Raw genomic sequence first — 20,597 nt, forward strand, 5'->3', positions numbered from 1 at the left:
AACTGAATGCAAATGTAGACTCCGATCCTGCATTGAAGTCAACGTGCTCTGTGCACCTACAGCTCATTTGCAGGATCAGGGCCTCGGAGAACGAAGGCTTTATCCTGAAAGATTAGCATTTCTGGTGAGCTGCTCTGTGCCACCAGTTGGCTTGAGGGCACTCAACCCTATGCAGGGGATTGGGCCCTAAGCTTGGAATTGTCCTGCTGAGCTAGTTCTATAAGCTGCGAAGAAATACCAGCTCACTTGCAAGATGTGTTTTGGGGGCGGGATGGGGAGGGGGAATATAGACCAATACAACACTGCATGCCCTCCAGGTCCCCTTTTATTGAGTGACTGAATACAAAAATAAGATCATATAGGTGCACAAATGCAATGATCTGCACCTTGGGAAGAACCATCTTAAATCAGCGGTAAGCAGTGTGTTAATAGCATCTTGTAAACAGTTCTCTTCACAAGCAGAAAGCTTCTTGAACACGATGCTCACAATTAAAAACTCCCCAACACAGTCAGAGTAATACTTAGCACTTCTCATCCTGTGAGCCCAAAGTGCTTCATTGAAGGTGAGTGAGCATCATCATCCCCGTTTTACAAATGGGAATATGTGTGAAATTAACAAAACCCAAGAAACTGAAATCAAATGTAAACACAGAGCTTAGGAAGCACATACCATTCTCAGAGGGCGATGGCGCACCCCAGTAGCTTCATTTTACAATGCAAAAATCATTGGCAGAAGCACAGTTGGAAGAGTTCTAGAAATCACTACCGCTCTTATGGCAACCTGTTACAGTTGATAAAAAAATTTATAGAATACATGGCATTTCTCCTAAATTGCACCAGAAGTAATTTGGAAGCACTTTCAGTTTGTCTTATAAGCAAGCAGGGGAAAGAACAAGTCACAGGCTTTCCATCTCCTTGATACGTATTTAAGCCTCTCTCAGCACCCCTGCCTCTCACATTTCTGAGTCCGCATACATTCCATTGATTAAGTAGTCCACTTGCGTATAGTCCTTTTTCTTATAGCTTTCATAGGCCTGCATGGCAAATAGAACTAAGACGGTTATGAAAAAAATGATACCAAATAGAAGTACTGCCAGGAGTGAACTGGTGTCCACCAAGTACTGAGTCAGAGGCCCAGTGGCAATCAGCAGATTGTCATAGTCTGTGTTTTGCTGACCTCTGCCAATGCCCAAGGCTGTTGTTTTGGGTGCATTTGTTGGACCCATGGTGGTAAGCTTAGTCAAGGAAGTACTATATGTTGTTATCACCCCAGGCCCACTGGTGGCCTTTGTCATTCGCTGGTTAGTTGCTGAAGTCTTTGTTCGGACTGGGATAGTAGGAGATGGCTTACCCGTGATATTCTGGGGCCTGTCCACTGTAGTTGTCAGGGGCTCAAGAGCTGATGAAGTAGCTTTGATTGTTGGCATTATGGGACTGGCACTCTCTGAAGATGGACTGGTGACTGCAGAATCTGGTGAATGTGTTTTCAACTCCTGTAGGCTGTCGGTGGTTGTCGCTATAGATAAGCTTGTTGTCAGTGGGCCAAGCCCCACACTATTAACTATGCTAGGCGTGGGAGTGCTGCGTGTGGCATCCCAAGGCAACCGGGAGGCAACGGTTACACTGGAATGCTCTGTCTGGGACACCACAGTCCTCACTTTTGATTCAGAAGTCGCAACAGTAGTTTGAGACAAGGGTGCTGGTGCCTTTGTAGTTCCTGAAGTGAACACCTTAATACTTGTCTTTTCAAAGGTGGCTGCGGGCGTGGAGCTAGAAGCATCATTATTTGAAACGAGAGAAGAGGCAGCTGGAGACATGGTGCTGGTAAGGATAGCAGAATTACCTGTCAGAACCCCAAGGATCTCTGCAGTTTCATTACCTGTGGCTGATGGAGTAGTTGTACTTATCCCACCTGGGGCTCCCTTGGTGGATTGGGTGGTTGTGGCTTTAGAGGCGGCGGTGGCGGCAGCTGTAATGACTGCTGGTGGGGTCGTTCTGGGACCGGTCGTTACGGTCCTTACTTGGGCTGATGGTGAAGATGGCACCGTTGCTCGACTCTCTGTCTGGTTTTCTTGGCTTGTGTCGGAGCCCACTTGCCTGCCGGTTCGGCCAGGTGGCTGTGCTTCTCTTTTCTTAAGGACAAGTTCTTTGAAAACAAAACACAAGGACGTCCATAAGTTCAAAAACCAGTGGGCCTAATTCTGATCTCATTCACACAGAGGTAAGTCAGGAGTACTTCCTGAAGCAGATGGCATGCAGCTTACTTCACTGGAGTTATGCCCTATTTACTCCAATGTAAATAAGATCGCAATCAAACCTAGCATATCCTCTATTATTTGCGTAAAGCCCTCTAATAAGCTGAACCCTTTTCTGGATTACCCTCTCTGCCAGGCACCTCTGTCATTTGTCTCTCCAGGCCTGGAACCCTCTGACTTGCTCAAAGGAAGAGTAACGCTTCAACTTTCAAACTGGTTCTCAAAAGCAGAGCAGCAGTACCCTTCACTCTGACCTGACCAGTGAGGGTCAGAAGCCAAAGGCCTGTGCTCTTATATGTTAAAAGGCACCATTCAAGGCCTTTATTTAGGTCCATAATTTTACCCCTCTTAAAACTTTTTTGACAGATTTCCCTTAAATACGTAAGGCGCCTCAGCTGATGATCAGGCTTTTAGCAGCATGAATCCTATAAGCATTAAAAGAGGTAAGCCGTTAAATCCTCAAGCAACCTTTGACAATGCAAAATGAACCACGGACGAGCTCGAGGGAGGTGTTTTTTTTTTTTTTTTTTTTACATTTGTGTACAGAGGAATTTTTAAACACATTTCAAGATTGGTTCCCCAATTGCCAACAAGCTCCATTTCATTGTGGTGTTACTTTTAATTAAAATTTAAGCCCCTGCTGTTGTAAAACCATGGCTAGCAATTGCTGCTAATGCCTTTCTGATTACCCATGCAGCGTGCCACTTCTGGCATGACATCCTGGCAGTCAAAGGAAATCCAATCCCAAGGTGTCCTCCTTTCAGGGTTCCTCCACCCCGTTTTTTGTTTGTTTTTTTTAAAGCCCTTCTGGTTGTGTCTTCCAAAAGGACAGAGTATAGGGTGCAATAGGTGAGCCCTTTCACAGGGACAGGCTAAAAATCATGTTTCTTTAAAAACCACACCATGTGCTTTCAATATTACAACTACCAGAAGAGACAATGGGACAAAATCTTCCAATGGACAGATTTTAAAGTATAAACATATCTTGTGCTCCCCCTTCTCAGCCAGAGGTGCAGCAAAGTGCTGAGTGTATAGTACTTAGTATGATGCAATCTTATTATCTTAAAGGTGACTGCGCCATCTCGTTTTACAAGGAGCCCGACACTGTAAAATTACCTCCAAGTAGATCTGTAATGTCCTGAGTGCTGGCATTCTGACACACGTACAGATGGCAACAGTGTAAAAGGACACAGCGATTCTGATAGAACACTGACCAGTTGCAGTAACGATTACCTAAAACACAAGACAAGAGGCCACATAAATGGAAGGAAGTCCTGATTTTAAAAAACACATCAGACCCAGTGTGGTCCTGGGATTTTACCCTTAGCAAAGCGATTTAAAAAAATAAAATCTCTCTGTGCCATGTGTTTTCCTTTACACACAATAGAAAAATGGACCAAAATGTGCTATATACAAAGCTCTCTACTTTGTAGTTTCAATTCCAAGTTAACTTGAATGTCCTACAAACTTTATAACAGGAACCTCTGTTATGAAACCCATAACAATCAGCGTTCCAGCAGGATCACATTCAGACTTGGCCGAAGTGGCTGGAATTCCAGTGAAACCAATGGAGCTGCACCAGGTTTGAATTTGGTCCAGGTAGGTCAGTTCACAGAGCTCCCCACTTGTGTCCACTGGAACCAAATATATCACCTTGAGTAGCCCAACAGCCCTGCTACTGGCCAATTAAAAAAAAACCATTAGAGGAGTCCTACTTGACCTCATCTGCTGGAAAGGTCACATCATGACTAAAATTTGTACTCCTTTTAAGACAGTGCTGAGAGAGACCTCTCTTTTCTGGTGTCTTCCCCCACTCCACAAACTAATGCACTCCGGGGTGTGAAGTCCCAAAGTATGTGAAATGATCGTGACTGTGACCCTAGGACAGGGGAGGGCAAACTATGGCCCACGAGCCAGATCCAGCCTGTCAGGGCTTTCAATCCGGCCTGCGGGATTGCCAGCTCCATGGCACAGCGGGACTAAGGCAGGCTCCCTGCCTGCCCTGGCCCCTCACTGCTCTCGGAAGCAGCTGGCACCACATTCCTGTGGCCCTGGGGGCGGAGAGGGCTCCATGCGCTGCCCTTGCTTGTAGGCACCGCCCCCCCACAGCTCCCATTGGCCGGGAACAGGGAACTACAGCCAATGGGAGCCTTGGGGGGTGGAACCTGCTGCAGGCGAGGGCAGCGCAGTAGAGCTGCCTGCCCCACTCCACCCTTAGGAGCCACTGCCAGACATGCTGGCCCCCTGCCCTGAGCCCCCTGCTGCACTCAGCACCCCAACCCCCTGACCTGAGCCCTCTCCTCCACCCCAGTCCCCTGCCATGAGCCCCCTAACCCCCTGCCTTGAGCTCCCTGCACCGAGCCCCCTCCCGCAGCCCAACCGCCTGCCCTGAGCCCTGTCCCGTAACCCGCACCCCTTGCCCTGAGCCCCTTCCTGCACACTGCACCTCCTCCCACACCCCACACGCCCTCCCTCATCCCAACCCCCTGCCCCAGCCCTACATTCATGGCCCTGCATGCAATTTCCCCACGCAGCTGTGGCCCTTGGGCCAAAAAGTTTACCCACCCCTGCCCTAAGAGTATATCTACGCTGCAGTAAAAGACCCACAGCATAGTTGTGGCTGGCCGGGACTGGGCTGGAGACCAGACTCCGAGACTCCCTGAGGGGAGAGGACCTCAAAGCACAGGCTCCAGCCTGTGCCCAAATATCTACATTGCATTTTTTAGCCCCACAGCCCAACCCCAGATCAACTGACCCAGGCTCTGAGACTCGGTGCCATGGGTTTTTTAATTGAAGTGTAGAATGTACCCTAAGATCTGTCCAATGCCCACTGGCAAAGGGTTCACTGCCATGTAAGAGGAATGCCTATCAGGCCTGAAACTCTCTAAACCTAACACATGGCCATCATATTTACCTATAAAAAATGTGTAAGATATCAAAGGAAAGCTGGTGACATACTGGTCATTAATATCACTGTGAAATGTATGTATCAAGAAAGAATTATGGATACTTACTGATACTATACTTTAAAATCTGTAACCAAACAAAGAGAGAAACGGATTTCCTTTCAGAAAGAGAGAGGAATAGTTATCTTCTGTCTCTAATGCAAATTGAGTGTGGTGATGCCAGAGGCATTGGAGAGAAACAGGAGAACAAATTAATATGAAGATATGGATTCAGCACAGGAAGACACAGGTTCATCCTGACTCTAGTGACAAAGACAAACTTCGGAGAAAATAGGGAGAAGCAAGAAAACATTTTGTTATTCTAATGACGAAAAAGAGTTCAGCACTATTAGCATTCCATGAATGGGGTGGGTGATGCTGAAAGGTTGCATTTGGTAGAAAGCTTCTCTTAGACAAGGACTGTAACTTGTTAAGTTTTAGGTTTCAGAGTAACAGCCGTGTTAGTCTGTATTCGCAAAAAGAAAAGGAGGACTTGTGGCACCTTAGAGACTCTCAAACCCACTCTCCTGGGGGGGGTGGGGTGAGAAAACCTGGATTTGTGCTGGAAATGGCCCAACTTGATTTTCTCACCCCCCCCCCACACACACACACAAACCCACTCTCCTGCTGGTAATTGCTTATCTAAAGTGACCACTCTCCTTACAATGTCACTTTAGATAAGCTACTACCAGCAGGAGAGTGGGTTTGTGTGTGTCTGAGTAAACCTGGATTTGTGCTGGAAATGGCCCAACTTGATTATCATACACATTGTAAGGAGAGTGATCACTTTAGATAAGCTATTACCAGCAGGAGAGTGGGGTGGGAGGAGGTATTTTTTCATGCTTTGTGTGTACATAAAAAGATCTTCTACACTTTCCACAGTATGCATCCGATGAAGTGAGCTGTAGCTCACGAAAGCTTACGCTCAAATAAATTGGTTAGTCTCTAAGGTGCCACAAGTACTCCTTTTCTTTCTGTTAAGTTTTAGTCTCCAGAAAGTGTGATTATACTTTTATTTGTAACCATTTTCCTGTTTCTATTATCTCTGCTTAGTATCACTTAAATCTCTGTTCTTTATTAATAAACATTCTTATTTTATCATAAACTCATGTTAGATGGAGGTGTGCACCCTCAGCTGAGCCAAGTGTGTATTCTGTCTTTTCTGAGGCAGCGGGCTTGGTATTTCTGTTGGCATCCAGTGACAGGGGCTGGATGCTGCACGGAGATGCTTCTGAAGGGTCCAGGAACTGAAATACACCAAGCGTTAACCTGTAAGGCAAAGTGAGGACTGGCAGGGTCCTAAGGAGTTTGTTTGGCTGGCTAACAGCCTAAGGTCGCAGGGAGCTGTAACACAGTATAGCAAAAGAAGAATTTGTTGGTGCTAAGGCAGAAGGGTAATAGTGATTTACAGTTTTGGACCCCCAAGAGTGTGTGTCAGTGATCTAATGAAAATATAGTCAAGTGAACGTGGGAGGAGACTGTACAGGATGGCTAGCCAGAAAATGGGGAGTGCTTGGAACAGAGTCACAAGGGACTAGTCAGGCAGTGTCCAATTGGTCAGTCAGAAGCCAATTACACTATACTCATTACTCCTGACAGAATTCTGCACCCCTGGGGGTGGGCTGGGCCTACATGCCAACAAGCGAGAGAGCGCGCGAGCGCCTCTGTCCCTCTTGCGTGCTACTACAGCTAGCTGGTGTTGAAGGGTAGAGCTTTTTATTATGCACGAGGCAAGCAAGAGTCAGAAATGTAGCAGTCTGCCTGAGTTAACTGACCTCATTCTCTGAGGCAGACATGTAGCAGCCTGCCTACGTAGTAACACTGTTAACATTCCTATTGTTAGTTAATGGTTTCCATTCTCAGTCAATTGCCCCAGGAGCATAAAACCTGTTAAAGGTTTAAGGCCCTTACATTGCCAGAGTGATGTAAAGGAGCCTTATTATAAATGATAGTGAGGGAATCCTCAGCTAGGAAGGTCTATGTGCTTTCTCACTTTTTTCCTGTGCCAAAGTAGCACAATGGGGTTAGATTACAGAGCAGGATTTATTTTACTTATCCATTAAAAAAAAAAAGAAAAAAGACTTTGAGGTCAAATAGAACATTTACCAAGCAGTCAATAAAGTGTCAGGACAATCAGAACCAAGCACTTCCCAAAGTGCCCAGCCAGGTCCAGGACAACGATTAGCAAAACTATATGACTTTCATGTGTGAAAGTCTGAGCAATTTAAAATGACATTTTTGTCTTTTTTTATTTGCGGTTTGGTGTTCTGTAATTTAAATGAAAATCCAGAATTACAACTGGAATGCAGGGTATTAGTTACCAAGTGTTTGTAACTTAACTTTCATGTGTTTAGGAAATGCTGAATATTTGTGATTTTTTCTGTATTGTAGCTTAAATAAATTACCAAAACAATTGAAACTGGTGTGATTATATTGCATTATTTTGACAAATAGAATAAGCAGATTTTTGAATATTTTGGCATAGAATCCAGCCAGGAGTAACTCATACATAGTGGTATACGGAGTGATTCACCTTCATACACTCTTAAAAACATTAAGTGTGAACAGGGGGAAGAGCAATCATATGCTGCATGTAGTGTGTTTTTTGTTTAAAGTTATCCCCAAAGCCACTGGTCCTCACCAAGGATTAAGACTATGGCAATCCTGAAATTATAAAAATAAGCCATTTACATTACCTGAGAATAAAAAAAAAGCATCTAGAAAATTTCTTAACTTGTGGGGAGGGGGGGAAAAAGCCTTTACATTCTTCGGCAGCTCAGAAAACAGCCTAGTGGAATTTCCCTGAGTTGCCTGGTGATTGGGGCATTCAGCGCTTCTCAGGGTCAGGCCCTTAAGATTCTAAGCCACTTGGGCCAGAAATGACATCTTCAGTTCAGCTGTATAGGACAGAACACACCCGCAGTGCATGGCAAATTATAATCAAATCGCATGCATCAGGGCAGAAGCTGATCGTGGCAGGGGTTAGGAAGGAATTTTTCACCCCATACATTACGTGCACAATTGGTCAGGTGTGTAAGTTTCCCAGTCCTACCCTATCACCTGCCTTTGAAGCACCGCAGAATACCAGGCTAACTGTATTGAACTGGTATCACAAATCCTGTAATACCTGTGTTTGGAGGAGGAAAAAGCCCCTAATACCCAACAACATATTTTCTACCATGTCTGTATACTCAATTAGTAAGTTACTGGAGGTAAAAAAAAAAAAAAAAAAAAAATGGGACAAAGAAAAACCACTCAAAGATACTTTAAAGGGAATCGTGCAGGGGGCAGGACCCAAGATCTGGCCCTCCACAGGATGGACTTTTTAAACACAATATATATATATATATATATTAAAAAAAATCTCAGCCTCTGAGACAAGGAACAGAACTGTGAAGATCTCTGCAGACAAGCAGGAACAAAGCCTGCAGGTGTGCGGAGAGCAAGGATGCTGACTTGCGTGGACATGCTAATGCTGTCCCTCCATTCTCCTGTACTGGGTAGAATGTCCAGTAATTATGACACTTTAGCTCTGCTCTTCTCAGCAAGCTGGGGATTGAAATTCCCTGAAATCTTATGCTCCAAAACACATAAGTATTCCCTGTTTCTAGCTAGATAAAGAAAACTTCCAGAACTGTGCAACATACACAAGCCAATCCCCTCCCAATACCAATCCCTCCCACTAGAGTCATTGGTTTTGCTCGTCCAGTACCTGGGAATTCCAGGCCTCAGTATCCTTGCCAAAAGATGAGAGATTTCTCCATCATTATTTCCATCATGGTAGCATCAGGAGGCACTAGCCTAAACCCCTTGTGCTAGGCAGTGTACAAGCATATAACAAAGAGACAGTCCCTGCCCCAAAGAGTTTACAGTCCAGTAGCAACTCTTCCCCAGTGAAGATGCAGCTGTATTGGTTTAAAGTGCTTGATCAGTATAGTTTATTCCCATATGAGAAGGGGAATAAGCTATACTAGTGTAAATCACCTTCATACCAGTCTAACTGCTTCCACATTAGGGCTTATAACAATAGAACTATATAGGTAAAAGAAAATCACCCCTGAACTAGCATAGTTATAGCAGTATAACTTTTCTAGTTTAGACCAGGCCTAACAGTACAGACTGATACCTTCATGTTGTCAAATCTCATATTTCGGGGCTTAAGTAGGGGTCAGGAAAGGAATCCACACCTTTCTCCAATGTATTTTGGATTTGGGTTTTTTGGTCTTCCTCTGAAGCATCAGAGATGGCCACAGCTGGAGAGGAGAGAGACTAGGCGGAGTGGGACAGTGCTTTAAGATGGTACTGAGGATCTAACTGATCACTATTTTTGGAGTCAGAAAGGAATTTCCCCCATCAGATTAGTGGTGATCACAGTTTCTTCCCCCGCCTTCCTCTGCAGCATGTGAGTGAGGGTGACTTACCAGAATTATCTAGGTCTCTCTCACTAACTCAATTCTCTGCCATTACAAGGGCTTCAGGCAGCGGTGCACCTTGACCCCTCCTATTCTCTGCCTGTGGCACCCAATAGTTTAGTCTTTGGAGAGCTGTAACACTTTGGCCTAATTTTAGTTGTTGGGGTTGGTGGGGAGGAGGGTTGCTGGGTGGGGTTGGTGGCCTGTGATATACAGGAGATCAGACTAGATGATCGGGTAGTCCCTTCTGGTCTTAAACTCTATGACCTTGTGCTCCCCTCATCCATTTGTAACAAAGGGGTTTTTTTTGGGGGGGGGGGGAGTGAGTAAAAAAATAAAAATAAAATTTAATTGGGGAGGGTAGAAGCATAGAACAAGAGATGTATTTTGGATATGTAGCTCTAGTAATATCCTTAAAAATAACCAATGAAAAGGAAGGTGGATTCATTCCTTTCTTTCCCGATAATCTTTCAACACATAGTACATTCTTGCAGGAGCAAAGGCAACTGAGAAATTTGGAGACATAAACCATCCATCCTGCGTCTACCATGACCAGGGTCAAACTGTGCCAGTCTCATGTGAGATACCAAACCAGCACATCTCTGATGGCACCAATGGTTTTTACAAAATTGGATGGATTAACCCTTCCCCAAAGCTCTGATTCAGAAAAGCACTTAAGCACATGAAAGTACTGCAAACTCCAAGCATTCAAAAATCAGGAGACCGGCTTAAAAACAAACAAACAAACAAACAAAAAGTTTTAAAAAATAAAGAGATTCAGAATTTAGTATTTTCCTTATGATTCACATTTGCCAGCTTTTCTCTGCAGCCATGAGGGAGAATTTTTTTTTTTTCAATGAAACTGGGATTCTCATATAATCACATGACTCCAGGAGCAACAGGTGCTCCGTAAATCAATAAAATCAGCATATAGGTGCAGTGGCCCCCCAGGCTGACAGCTGGAAGGGCAGAGGCCAAATTTTTCCAACTTTAGGGCTTAAGATCAGAACCTTGTAAGTGGTTGCTCTTTGTGCCACAGCGCCTCCTGGTGTTAGGGTGTTGCAGGGACTTCGCCTTTAGAACCTCCCACCCAGCCCAGCCAGTGGCCACTTCCTGGACCCTGTGATGATCTGTCTCTGTTCAAATCTTCCATGGCCTGGCCTGGCCTCTAGTCAAGTCAATTAGAAGTTCAATCTTCCTGCAGCTGGACATTTGGTTACCCTGAAAGTTCAAATTAATATCCAAACTAACAGTTCCTCTGCCCCTCTTTGGCTACACTGAAGTTCTCTGGCCTGAAGTTCCTCTGCCCCTCTTTGGCTACACTGAAGTTCTCTACTCCTGAGCCCTGCAGAGCTTCTCCTATGTGGCTTCTTCCCAGCAGGTTTCCCCACACTCCCCAGGAACTCCAACAGCTTCCATCAGGGATTTCCTTGCAGGCCCTTTCTCAGTTCTTTTCTCCTCACCGCCCCCGAAACATTAGCCTGACCTGCTCCCTGTGGGTCTCCTCCAGCTTGACTTGCCCAAACCCTTCCCAGAGAGGGAAATCTGTTGGCTCCCCTCTAGACTGAGTTCACAGTAGTCGGCCTCTCCCCAATATCCTACCATTGGGGTCACTCATCAGGTCTCCATCATTCTGGGGGATATGCTGGATATCACAGACAAGGCTGAGCCCAGCTTATTAGAAAGGGCCAGCCAGCCTGTGACACGCCTAAATAAATGGCCTGATTTTCCTGACACCTTTGAGGGAGAGGAAGGGGGAAAAACCCCAAAAAACAACAAACACCACATCAAGCCACACATTCGTGAAAATGCATTTTATGCTCAGAATTTTATGTTCCCCAAGGGCCTGACATGCCAGGGAATCCATATGTTATGGAAGCTGAACTAAACCCTCTCAGGAACACGTGAGTAGCTCACACACTGCAGCACTGCTCTGACTTTACAGAGATCAAAATTTTCAAAAAAGTGATTTTTTGGGCCCAAATGGAGACACCTCAAAAGGGACCGATCAGAAAATGCTGAGCACCCACCCTCTGAAAACCTACGGCATCTCAAGTTATGCACCCAAAATATCACTAGTCAGTCACTTTAAATTATCAAGTCTCAGCCAAGCTAGTGAAGGGTTAAGCAACTAGCTTCTTTCAAGACAGAAAACATGGAAGTGTGAAGATCAGTGAACTAAGATTGCTCAACCAGCACAGCTGTCTGCTGTAGCAAGGTTCGCTTACTAACATCTGGCTGCATGGTACGTTGATAGAGTAAAGTGACCTCACACCATTCACACGCACACTATCAGCACTCACGCACGCTGCTTCTTATGGAAGCTAGAAAGGCCCTGGGAAATGGCTGCTCTGTTTTCAATTTAAACCAAAGCTGTCAGAAATTATTGAGCCACCACAGAACTGCACACAGAAGCCATAGCTATAAATGCTTGTAAACAAATGGAGTAAAAAGGAGAAATGTGGGGGGTGGGGAAGAGCCCTTTAAGAACATGGAAACCCAGACAGATTTTATGCTAAAGGAAGACCAGCTCACCTGAAAGCGATAGGCCTCTACAAGCACGTCTGCAATGCTTTTCACTGCTCAGCCGGTTTATTCGTATCACCCGAGTGCCTCTCTCCTTTAAGGTGGAAATTCTGTTTTCAGATATGCCCAGGGAAATCAACAGGAAAAAAACAACAGCAGTCCACATCTTGAAGGCTGGCCTTGGAATCACACTATTCTCCCCTAGAGCCGGTTGTGCAGGAGAAGCATTTGCCAATTACCTTCGGGTCCTAAGCGACATATCTGTCAAACGGAAATATTAAAAAAAAAGAAAAAAATAGATAGGATAGATCAAGAGGATGCATTAAAAGATTTAAATAGTTCTTAACTCCTTTTCATCTATAGATCTCACAGCACTTTATAAAGGAGGGTAACCATCATTATCTCCATTACACGGATTAAAAAACAGGTAGACAGAGGGTGTAAGAAGTGACTTGCCCAAGGTCACACAGGTCAGTCAGTGGCAGAGCAAGGACTACAATTCTGATCTCCTTAGTCCAGCACTTTACACACTGGATCATGCTGAAAACCACGCGAGACAGAAGCTGCAGCTCATAGTTTAGGAACTAAGTTTCCAAAGGTCCCAAGTCAAGACGTTTTAAGGCCCACACATGCACAACATATACTCCACACAGACATGAAAGAGCTATTGAAAATGTAACAAATTCCTCCCTATGTCATTCTGATCGTGTCTGGGGGAGCTTGTCCAACCACTGTTGAAGCAGATCATGCAGAGGCTGGAATAGCACAGCGGGAGTCAACCACAAACCATATGAAAAAGGTGATGAGATGAAAACGTGTGAACTAATTCCAGCAGATGTATCAAGATGTTAACTGATACCCCAAACCAACATCAAACCTATGGAAGTAGGCTAATCCAGGTACAAAGCTGCACATTGCTAAATTGGGGCTTTAGAGTCAGACAGGCTGGCAGGCAGTGTTCAAAACAGTGAAATTAAAAGAAAAACCATGTCACACGCATAGCAAAGAGACTAAGCTGAGCACCACAGTTCAGGTCAGGTGTCAGAACCCACCCAAAGTTTAAACCCATGGTTTTCATCACTCCTTACAGACACAGCACAGCTTATGTGGGAGGATGACTGCACATAGCCTCAAGTTTCTCTCAGTTTGCAGCCTTTGTGATGGGAGGACGACATTTACACATTACAGGCCCACGTCAAGCAAGACGTGTGGGTGTCTCACGCTGACGTACGAGCCCCACAGGAAACATGGGAGAGTGGACATGGCCACTGTGGTTGGATATAGGGGTACCTAGTCCTGCTAAAGTTCTGTCAACTTGGCAGGACAGGAGAAGAGTACAGGGATCTGTACACTTGACACATGCCTAAAACTGGCCCTGCTTTTATGTCAGGAAATGCCCAAGAACAGTGGTCACCAACCGGTCGACCGCGATAGACCCTAGAGGATCTCCCCGTCAATCGCGATCTCTGGCAGCACAGTGGGGCTCCTGCTAAGATGGGCTCCCTGCCTGCTCTGACCCCATGCAGCTCTTGGACGCGGCCAGCGCAGCTGGGGTCTCCCTCCACATGCTGCTCCTGCCCGCAAGCACCGGACCCGCGGCTCCCATTGGCCAGGAACGGGGAGCTGTGGCCAATGGGAGCTGCAGGGGCGGTGCTTGCAGAGAGGGACAGCGTGTGGAGCCACGCGCCGTGCCCCCTCCAGGGGCTGCAGAGGCATGTTGGCCCCTTCCACGAGTGGCATGGGGCCACGGTAGGCAGGGAGCCTGCCTTAGCAATAAGTGCTACCCAGCAGAAGGCCGCACCCCAAGCCCCAGAACTGAGCCCCCTCACTAAGCCAGCACCCTGTACCCCCTCCTGCACCCCAACCCCCTTCCCCAGCCTAGAGCCCCCTCCCAGAGCCCCACCCTGAACCCCCTCCTGCACCCCAACCCTCTGCCCCAAGCTTAGCCCAGAGCCCCCTCCCACACTGCGAATCCCTCAGCTCCAGTCCAGACCCTGCACCCCCTCCCAAACCCCAACCCCTATCCCAGTGAAAGTGAGCAAGGGTCGGGGAGAACGAGTGATGCGGAGGGAGAAAGAGATGGAGTGTGTGGGGCAGGGCTTTGGGGAAGGAGCAGGGCAGATCCTGGGTTGCCCTTAAATTCAAAAAGCGATCTTGGGCATAAAAAGGTTGGAGACCGCTGCCCAAGAACATTCAGGTAACAACTGGTTCAGTGCAGCTTTCAGTTTCCTGCCAATTCCAAAGGTTAATTTAAAAATTCCTTTTAATTCCAAATCGAGCTGTGAGTCCAGGTAACCCAGGAAACCCCAAGAGATCACACACTGCCCCAGCGGTTAGTGGACCAAATTCACACTGCTCGTAGTCTAGCAGACTTTGTTCCTCTATATGCAATTAAGTGGGCAATGTCCCTTCCCACATTCCTAGCAAGAACAATAGGTCCTTGTCCAATACCTGTTCCCACTGAAGTCAGTGGAAAAGTTACCATGGACTTCAGTAGACTTTGGATGAATCATGCCCTTACCTTGTAACTGGAGTGATTCTGCTGCCTCAGAACTTGAAGTCTCGGAGGTAAGCCTGTACTTACAAAGAGTTCAGCATGGACTAGATTGGATGCTTCCAGGGCTTTTCCCTACAGGACTTTCAGAGCCACCCTCCTCCTTCCTCATTTAAGCAAGTCACAAACATCTCACAGGCAGGTATGACTCCTCAGCTGGAGCTCTCTGTAAAAATGCAAGCTTGTTCCACAACAAGGTGTGTGTGGAGAGTGGGCATACCATAGAGGAGGATTATCTGACCATCTTCCTGTCCAGTCAGAAAGGAGGTTTCCTCGGCATCCTGTTATAGCCATCGACACAATGAGTCTCTCCAATCAGTGCCATGCTTACAGTTTGAGAATCTCTGAAGTTGAGGATTCTGAGAAAGCATTGACCAATGCTTACCAGCTCATTGTACCCATCCATATATTGCTACAGTGCACCTGGGGCTGTGGAATCCGGGTGCTAATTTTTCTTGGTCATTTACATTTTCAGAACCTTGCACAAGGGATTAGATTCAACAAAATGCAGGACTGGAAGGGACCTCAATAAGTCACCTAGTCCAGTCCCCTGCACTGGGTCAGGGCTAACTATTATCTAGACCATCTCTGACAGGTGTTTGTCTAACCGTTCTTAAAAACCTTCAGTGATGGAGATTCTAAAACATCCGTAGGTGATTTGTTTCAATACTCAACAACCCCTACAGTTAGGAAAAACTTCCAAACGTATAACCTAAATCTCCCTTGTGAAAATTTAAGCCCATTACTACTTCTCCTGTCCTCAGTGGATGAGGAGAACAATTTATCACCCTCCTCTTTAAAACCACCTTTTATGTATTCAAAGACTGTTATATCCCTCCTCAGTCTTCTCTTTTCCAGACTAAACCCCAATTTTTTTTCACAATCTTTCCTCATAGGGCATGTTTTCTAGACCTTTAATAATTTTTGTTACTCTCCTTTGGACTTCCTCCAATTTGTTCACCTCTTTCCTAAAGTGCGGTGGCCAGGACTGGACACACTACTCCTACTTGAGGCCTTATTAGTGCAGAGTAGCATGGAAGAATTACTCCTCATATCTTGCTTACAACACTCCTGCTAATACATCCCAGAATAATATTCACCTTTTTTGCAACATTACATTGATGACTCATTTAGTTGGCGATCCACTATAACCCCCAGATCTTTTTCTGCAGTATTGCTGCCTAGCCAGTTATTTGCCATTTTGCATTTGTGCAATTAATTATTCCTTCCTAAGTGGAGTACTTTGTATTTGTCTTTACTGAATTTCATCTTATTTATTTCAGGCTATTTCTCCAGTTTGTCAACATCATTTTAAATTCTAATCCTTGTCCTCCAAAGCACTTGCAACTCCCCCTGGCTTGGCATCCTCCATAGACTTTGTAAGTGTATGCTGTATGCTATTATCCAAATCATTTATGAAGATACAGAATAGAACTGGTCCTAGGACAGACCCCTGCAGGACCCCATTCCATAGGCTCTTCCAGCTTGACTGTGAACCATTGATAACTACTAAGTATGGTTTTCCAGCCAGCTATGCACCCACCTTGTGGTACGTTCACCTAGACTATATTTCCTAGTATGTTTATGAGAAGGTCATGTGAGAGAGTATCAAAAGCCTTATTAAAGTCGATAGCTAAACAAATCCCCACAACAGCCTATGAGGACGTAGGTCAGTAAGTCTGATTATCCCCATTTTACAGTGGAAGAAGCTGAGGCACAGACGTGATGCCAATTGCTCAAGCCAATAGAGCAGTAGTCCAGTGAAACAGCAAGTGACTGAAGCAGGAACAGAACTTGGGAGCCCTATCTGTAGGGCACACAGGTCTGGTCTATTCCTAAAACCAAGCTATGTCTCTGAACGTAGCTAAACCAACCTAAGCCCAGTGTAGACACCGGTAGGTTGACGGGGGAATTCTTCTTTTGACCTAGCTATTGCCTCTTGAGCGGATGGATTTACTACAGTGACAGAAAAACCCCTCTCGTTGCTGCAGCAACTGTCTACACTACAGTGGTGCAGCACTTGCAGTGTAGAGGTATCCAAAGTCACAATGCCTTAAAATTCTGCACATATCAACAATCTATCCCAGTTATACTGCGAGCCTGCTCAAGAGATGCAAAAGCTTTGTTCTGGTGAAAGGTGCTATTTTGTGCTCATTGCAAACACGCTTAAATTGTCTGAAGTTACAAGGGAAAGGGGAAACCACCTCTGATTTTAGCTGCATGCTCTGCTACAAGCTGCAGCTCAAGAAGACAATGCAGCACCACATTCTCTATGTGCAAGCAGGTATTACGCCTCAGCCAAGAATTCACACTCTGGCCAGCCCTCCTGCTGGTTAGAAATATTTCTGAGACTGACTTGGCAAGAGTAGACCTGTTAGAGAAATGCAGCTCGTGAGCCCCATCTAGTCTTGTTCCAAGAGAACTGCTCCTGCTTTCCTTTTAGGATTTGCTAAGGCCCTGTTTACATTACGCACTGGTTAGACATTGATGTTGCTGCTCATACAGCCCTGGTCTACACTAGGACTTTAGGTCGAATTTAGCAGCGTTAAATTGATGTAAACCTGCACCGGTCCACACAATGAAGCCCTTTATTTCGACTTAAAGGGCTCTTAAAATCGATTTCCTTACTCCACCCCTGACAAGTGAATTAGCGCTTAAATCAACGTTGCCGGCTCGAATTTGGGGTACTGTGGACACAATTCGACGGTATTGGCCTCCGGGAGCTATCCCAGAGTGCTCCATTATGACCGCTCTGGACAGCACTCTCAACTCAGATGCACTGGCCAGGTAGACAGGAAAAGAACCGCGAACTTTTGAATCTCATTTCCTGTTTGGCCAGCGTGGCAAGCTGCAGGTGACCATGCAGAGCTCATCAGCACAGGTGACCATGATGGAGTCCCAGAATCGCAAAAGAGCTCCAGCATGGACCGAACGGGAGGTACGGGATCTGATCGCTGTTTGGGGAGAGGAATCCGTGCTATCAGAACTCCGTTCCAGTTTTCGAAATGCCAAAACCTTTGTCAAAATCTCCCAGGGCATGAAGGACAGAGGCCATAACAGGGACCCGAAGCAGTGCCGCGTGAAACTGAAGGAGCTGAGGCAAGCCTACCAGAAAACCAGAGAGGCGAACGGCCGCTCCGGGTCAGAGCCCCAAACATGCCGCTTCTATGATGAGCTGCATGCCATTTTAGGGGGTTCAGCCACCACTACCCCAGCCGTGTTGTTTGACTCCTTCAATGGAGATGGAGGCAATACGGAAGCAGGTTTTGGGGACGAAGAAGATGATGATGAGGAGGAGGTTGTAGATAGCTCACAGCAAGCAAGCGGAGAAACCGGTTTTCCCGACAGCCAGGAACTGTTTCTCACCCTGGACCTGGAGCCAGTACCCCCCGAACCCACCCAAGGCTGCCTCCTGGACCCAGCAGGAGGAGAAGGGACCTCTGGTGAGTGTACCTTTTAAAATACTATACATGGTTTAAAAGCAAGCATGTGAAAGGATTACTTTGCCCTGGCATTTGCGGTTCTCCTAGATGTAGTCCTAAAGCCCTTGCAAAAGGTTTCTGGGGAGGGCAGCCTTATTGCGTCCTTCATGGTAGGACGCTTTACCACTCCGGGCCAGTAACACGTACTCGGGAATCATTGTAGAACAAAGCATTGCAGTGTATGTTTGCTGCATTCAAATAACATCCGTTCTTTATCTCTCTGTGTTATCCTCAGGAGAGTGAGATATAATTCATGGTCACCTGGTTGAAATAGAGTGCTTTTCTTCAGGGGACACTCAGAGGAGCCCATTCCTGCTGGGCTGTTTGCCTGTGGCTAAACAGAAATGTTCCCCGCTGTTAGCCACAGGGAGGGGGGAAGGTTGAGGGGTAGTCACGCGGTGGGAGGAGGCAAAATGCGACCTTGTAACGAAAACACATGTGCTATGTATGTAATGTTAACAGCAAGGTTTACCCTGAAAGAGTGTAGCCACTGTTTTATAAAATGTGTCTTTTTAAATACCGCTGTCCCTTTTTTTTTTCTCCACCAGCTGCATGTGTTTCAATGATCACAGGATCTTCTCCTTCCCAGAGGCTAGTGAAGCTTAGAAAGAAAAAAAAAAAAACGCACTCGCGATGAAATGTTCTCTGAGCTCATGCTGTCCTCCCACACTGACAGAGCACAGATGAATGCGTGGAGGCAAATAATGCCAGAGTGCAGAAAAGCACAAAATGACCAGGAAGAGAGGTGGCGGGCTGAACAGAGTAAGTGGCGGGCTGAAGAGAGGGCTGAAGCTCAAATGTGGCAGCAGCGTGATGAGAGGCGGCAGGATTCAATGCTGAGGCTGCTGCAGGACCAAACCAGTATGCTCCAGTGCATGGTTGAGCTGAAGCAAAGGCAGCTGGAGCACAGACTGCCACTGCAGCCCCTGTGTAACCAACCGCCCTCCTCCCCAAGTTCCATAGCCTCCACACCCAGACGCCCAAGAACGTGGTGGGGGGGCCTCCGGCCAACCAGCCACTCCACCACAGAGGATTGCCCAAAAAAAAGAAGGCTGTCATTCAATAAATTTTAGAGTTGTAAACTTTTAAAGTGCTGTGCTTAAAGTGCTGTGTAGCATTTTCCTTCCCTCCTCCACCACCCCTCCTGGGCTACCTTGGTAGTCATCCCCCTATTTGTGTGATGAATGAATAAAGAATGCATGAATGTGAAGCAACAATGACTTTATTGCCTCTGCAAGCGGTGATTGAAGGGAGAAGGGGCGGGTGGTTAGCTTACAGGGAAGTAGAGTGAACCAAGGGGCGGGGGGTTTCATCAAGGAGAAACAAACAGAACTTTCACACCGTAGCCTGGCCAGTCATGAAACTGGTTTTCAAAGCTTCTCTGATGCGTACCGCGCCCTCCTGTGCTCTTCTAACCGCCCTGGTGTCTGGCTGCGCGTAACCAGCAGCCAGGCGATTTGCCTCAACCTCCCACCCTGCCATAAACGTCTCCCCCTTACTCTCACAGATATTGTGGCGCACACAGCAAGCAGTAATAACAGGGGGAATATTGGTTTCGCTGAGGTCTAAGCGAGTCAGTAAACTGCGCCAGCGCGCCTTTAAACGTCCAAATGCACATTCTACCACCATTCTGCACTTGCTCAGCCTGTAGTTGAACAGCTCCTGACTACTGTCCAGGCTGCCTGTGTACGGCTTCATGAGCCATGGCATTAAGGGGTAGGCTGGGTCCCCAAGGATACATATAGGCATTGCAACATCCCCAACAGTTATTTTCTGGTCTGGGAATAAAGTCCCTTCCTGCAGCTTTTGAAACAGACCAGAGTTCCTGAAGATGCGAGCATCATGCACCTTTCCTGGCCATCCCACGTTGATGTTGGTGAAACGTCCCTTGTGATCCACCAGAGCTTGCAGCACTATCGAAAAGTACCCCTTGCGGTTTATGTACTCGGCGGCTTGGTGCTCTGGTGCCAAGATAGGGATATGGGTTCCGTCTATAGCCCCACCACAGTTAGGGAATCCCATTGCAGCAAAGCCATCCACTATGATCTGCACATTTCCCAGGGTCACTACCCTTGATATCAGCAGATCTTTGATTGCATGGGCTACTTGCATCACAGCAGCCCCCACAGTAGATTTGCCCACTCCAAATTGATTCCCAACTGACCTGTAGCTGTCTGGCGTTGCAAGCTTCCACAGGGCTATCGCCACTCGCTTCTCAACTGTGAGGGCTGCTCTCGTCTTGGTATTCATGCGCCTCAGGGCAGGGGAAAGCAAGTCACAAAGTTCCATGAAAGTGCCCTTACGCATGCGAAAGTTTCGCAGCCACTGGGAATCGTCCCAGACCTGCAACACTATGCGGTCCCACCAGTCTGTGCTTGTTTCCCGAGCCCAGAATCGGCGTTCCACAGCATGAACCTGCCCCA

General features: G+C 46.6%; 1 protein-coding gene across 3 annotated transcripts in view; it reads right to left on the bottom strand.

The window, feature by feature from the left end:
• Positions 1-307: 307 nt before the first annotated feature.
• The window catches only part of C6H11orf24 (chromosome 6 C11orf24 homolog), a 64,826-nt gene continuing 44,536 nt past the window's right edge, over positions 308-20,597 (bottom strand). For all 3 annotated transcript variants that reach the window (XM_077818186.1, XM_077818187.1, XM_077818188.1), the window contains 3 exons: positions 12,148-12,399; positions 3,372-3,488; positions 308-2,146 (listed from right to left, as the gene is read on the bottom strand). In XM_077818186.1, the coding sequence (XP_077674312.1) occupies positions 954-2,146; positions 3,372-3,488; positions 12,148-12,304 (1,467 nt within the window). In that variant the 5' untranslated portion in view covers positions 12,305-12,399 and the 3' untranslated portion in view covers positions 308-953. The remainder of the gene's footprint in view (positions 2,147-3,371; positions 3,489-12,147; positions 12,400-20,597) is intronic.

Source organism: Eretmochelys imbricata, chromosome 6 (assembly GCF_965152235.1).
Source record: "Eretmochelys imbricata isolate rEreImb1 chromosome 6, rEreImb1.hap1, whole genome shotgun sequence".
Taxonomy (NCBI): domain Eukaryota; kingdom Metazoa; phylum Chordata; order Testudines; family Cheloniidae; genus Eretmochelys; species Eretmochelys imbricata.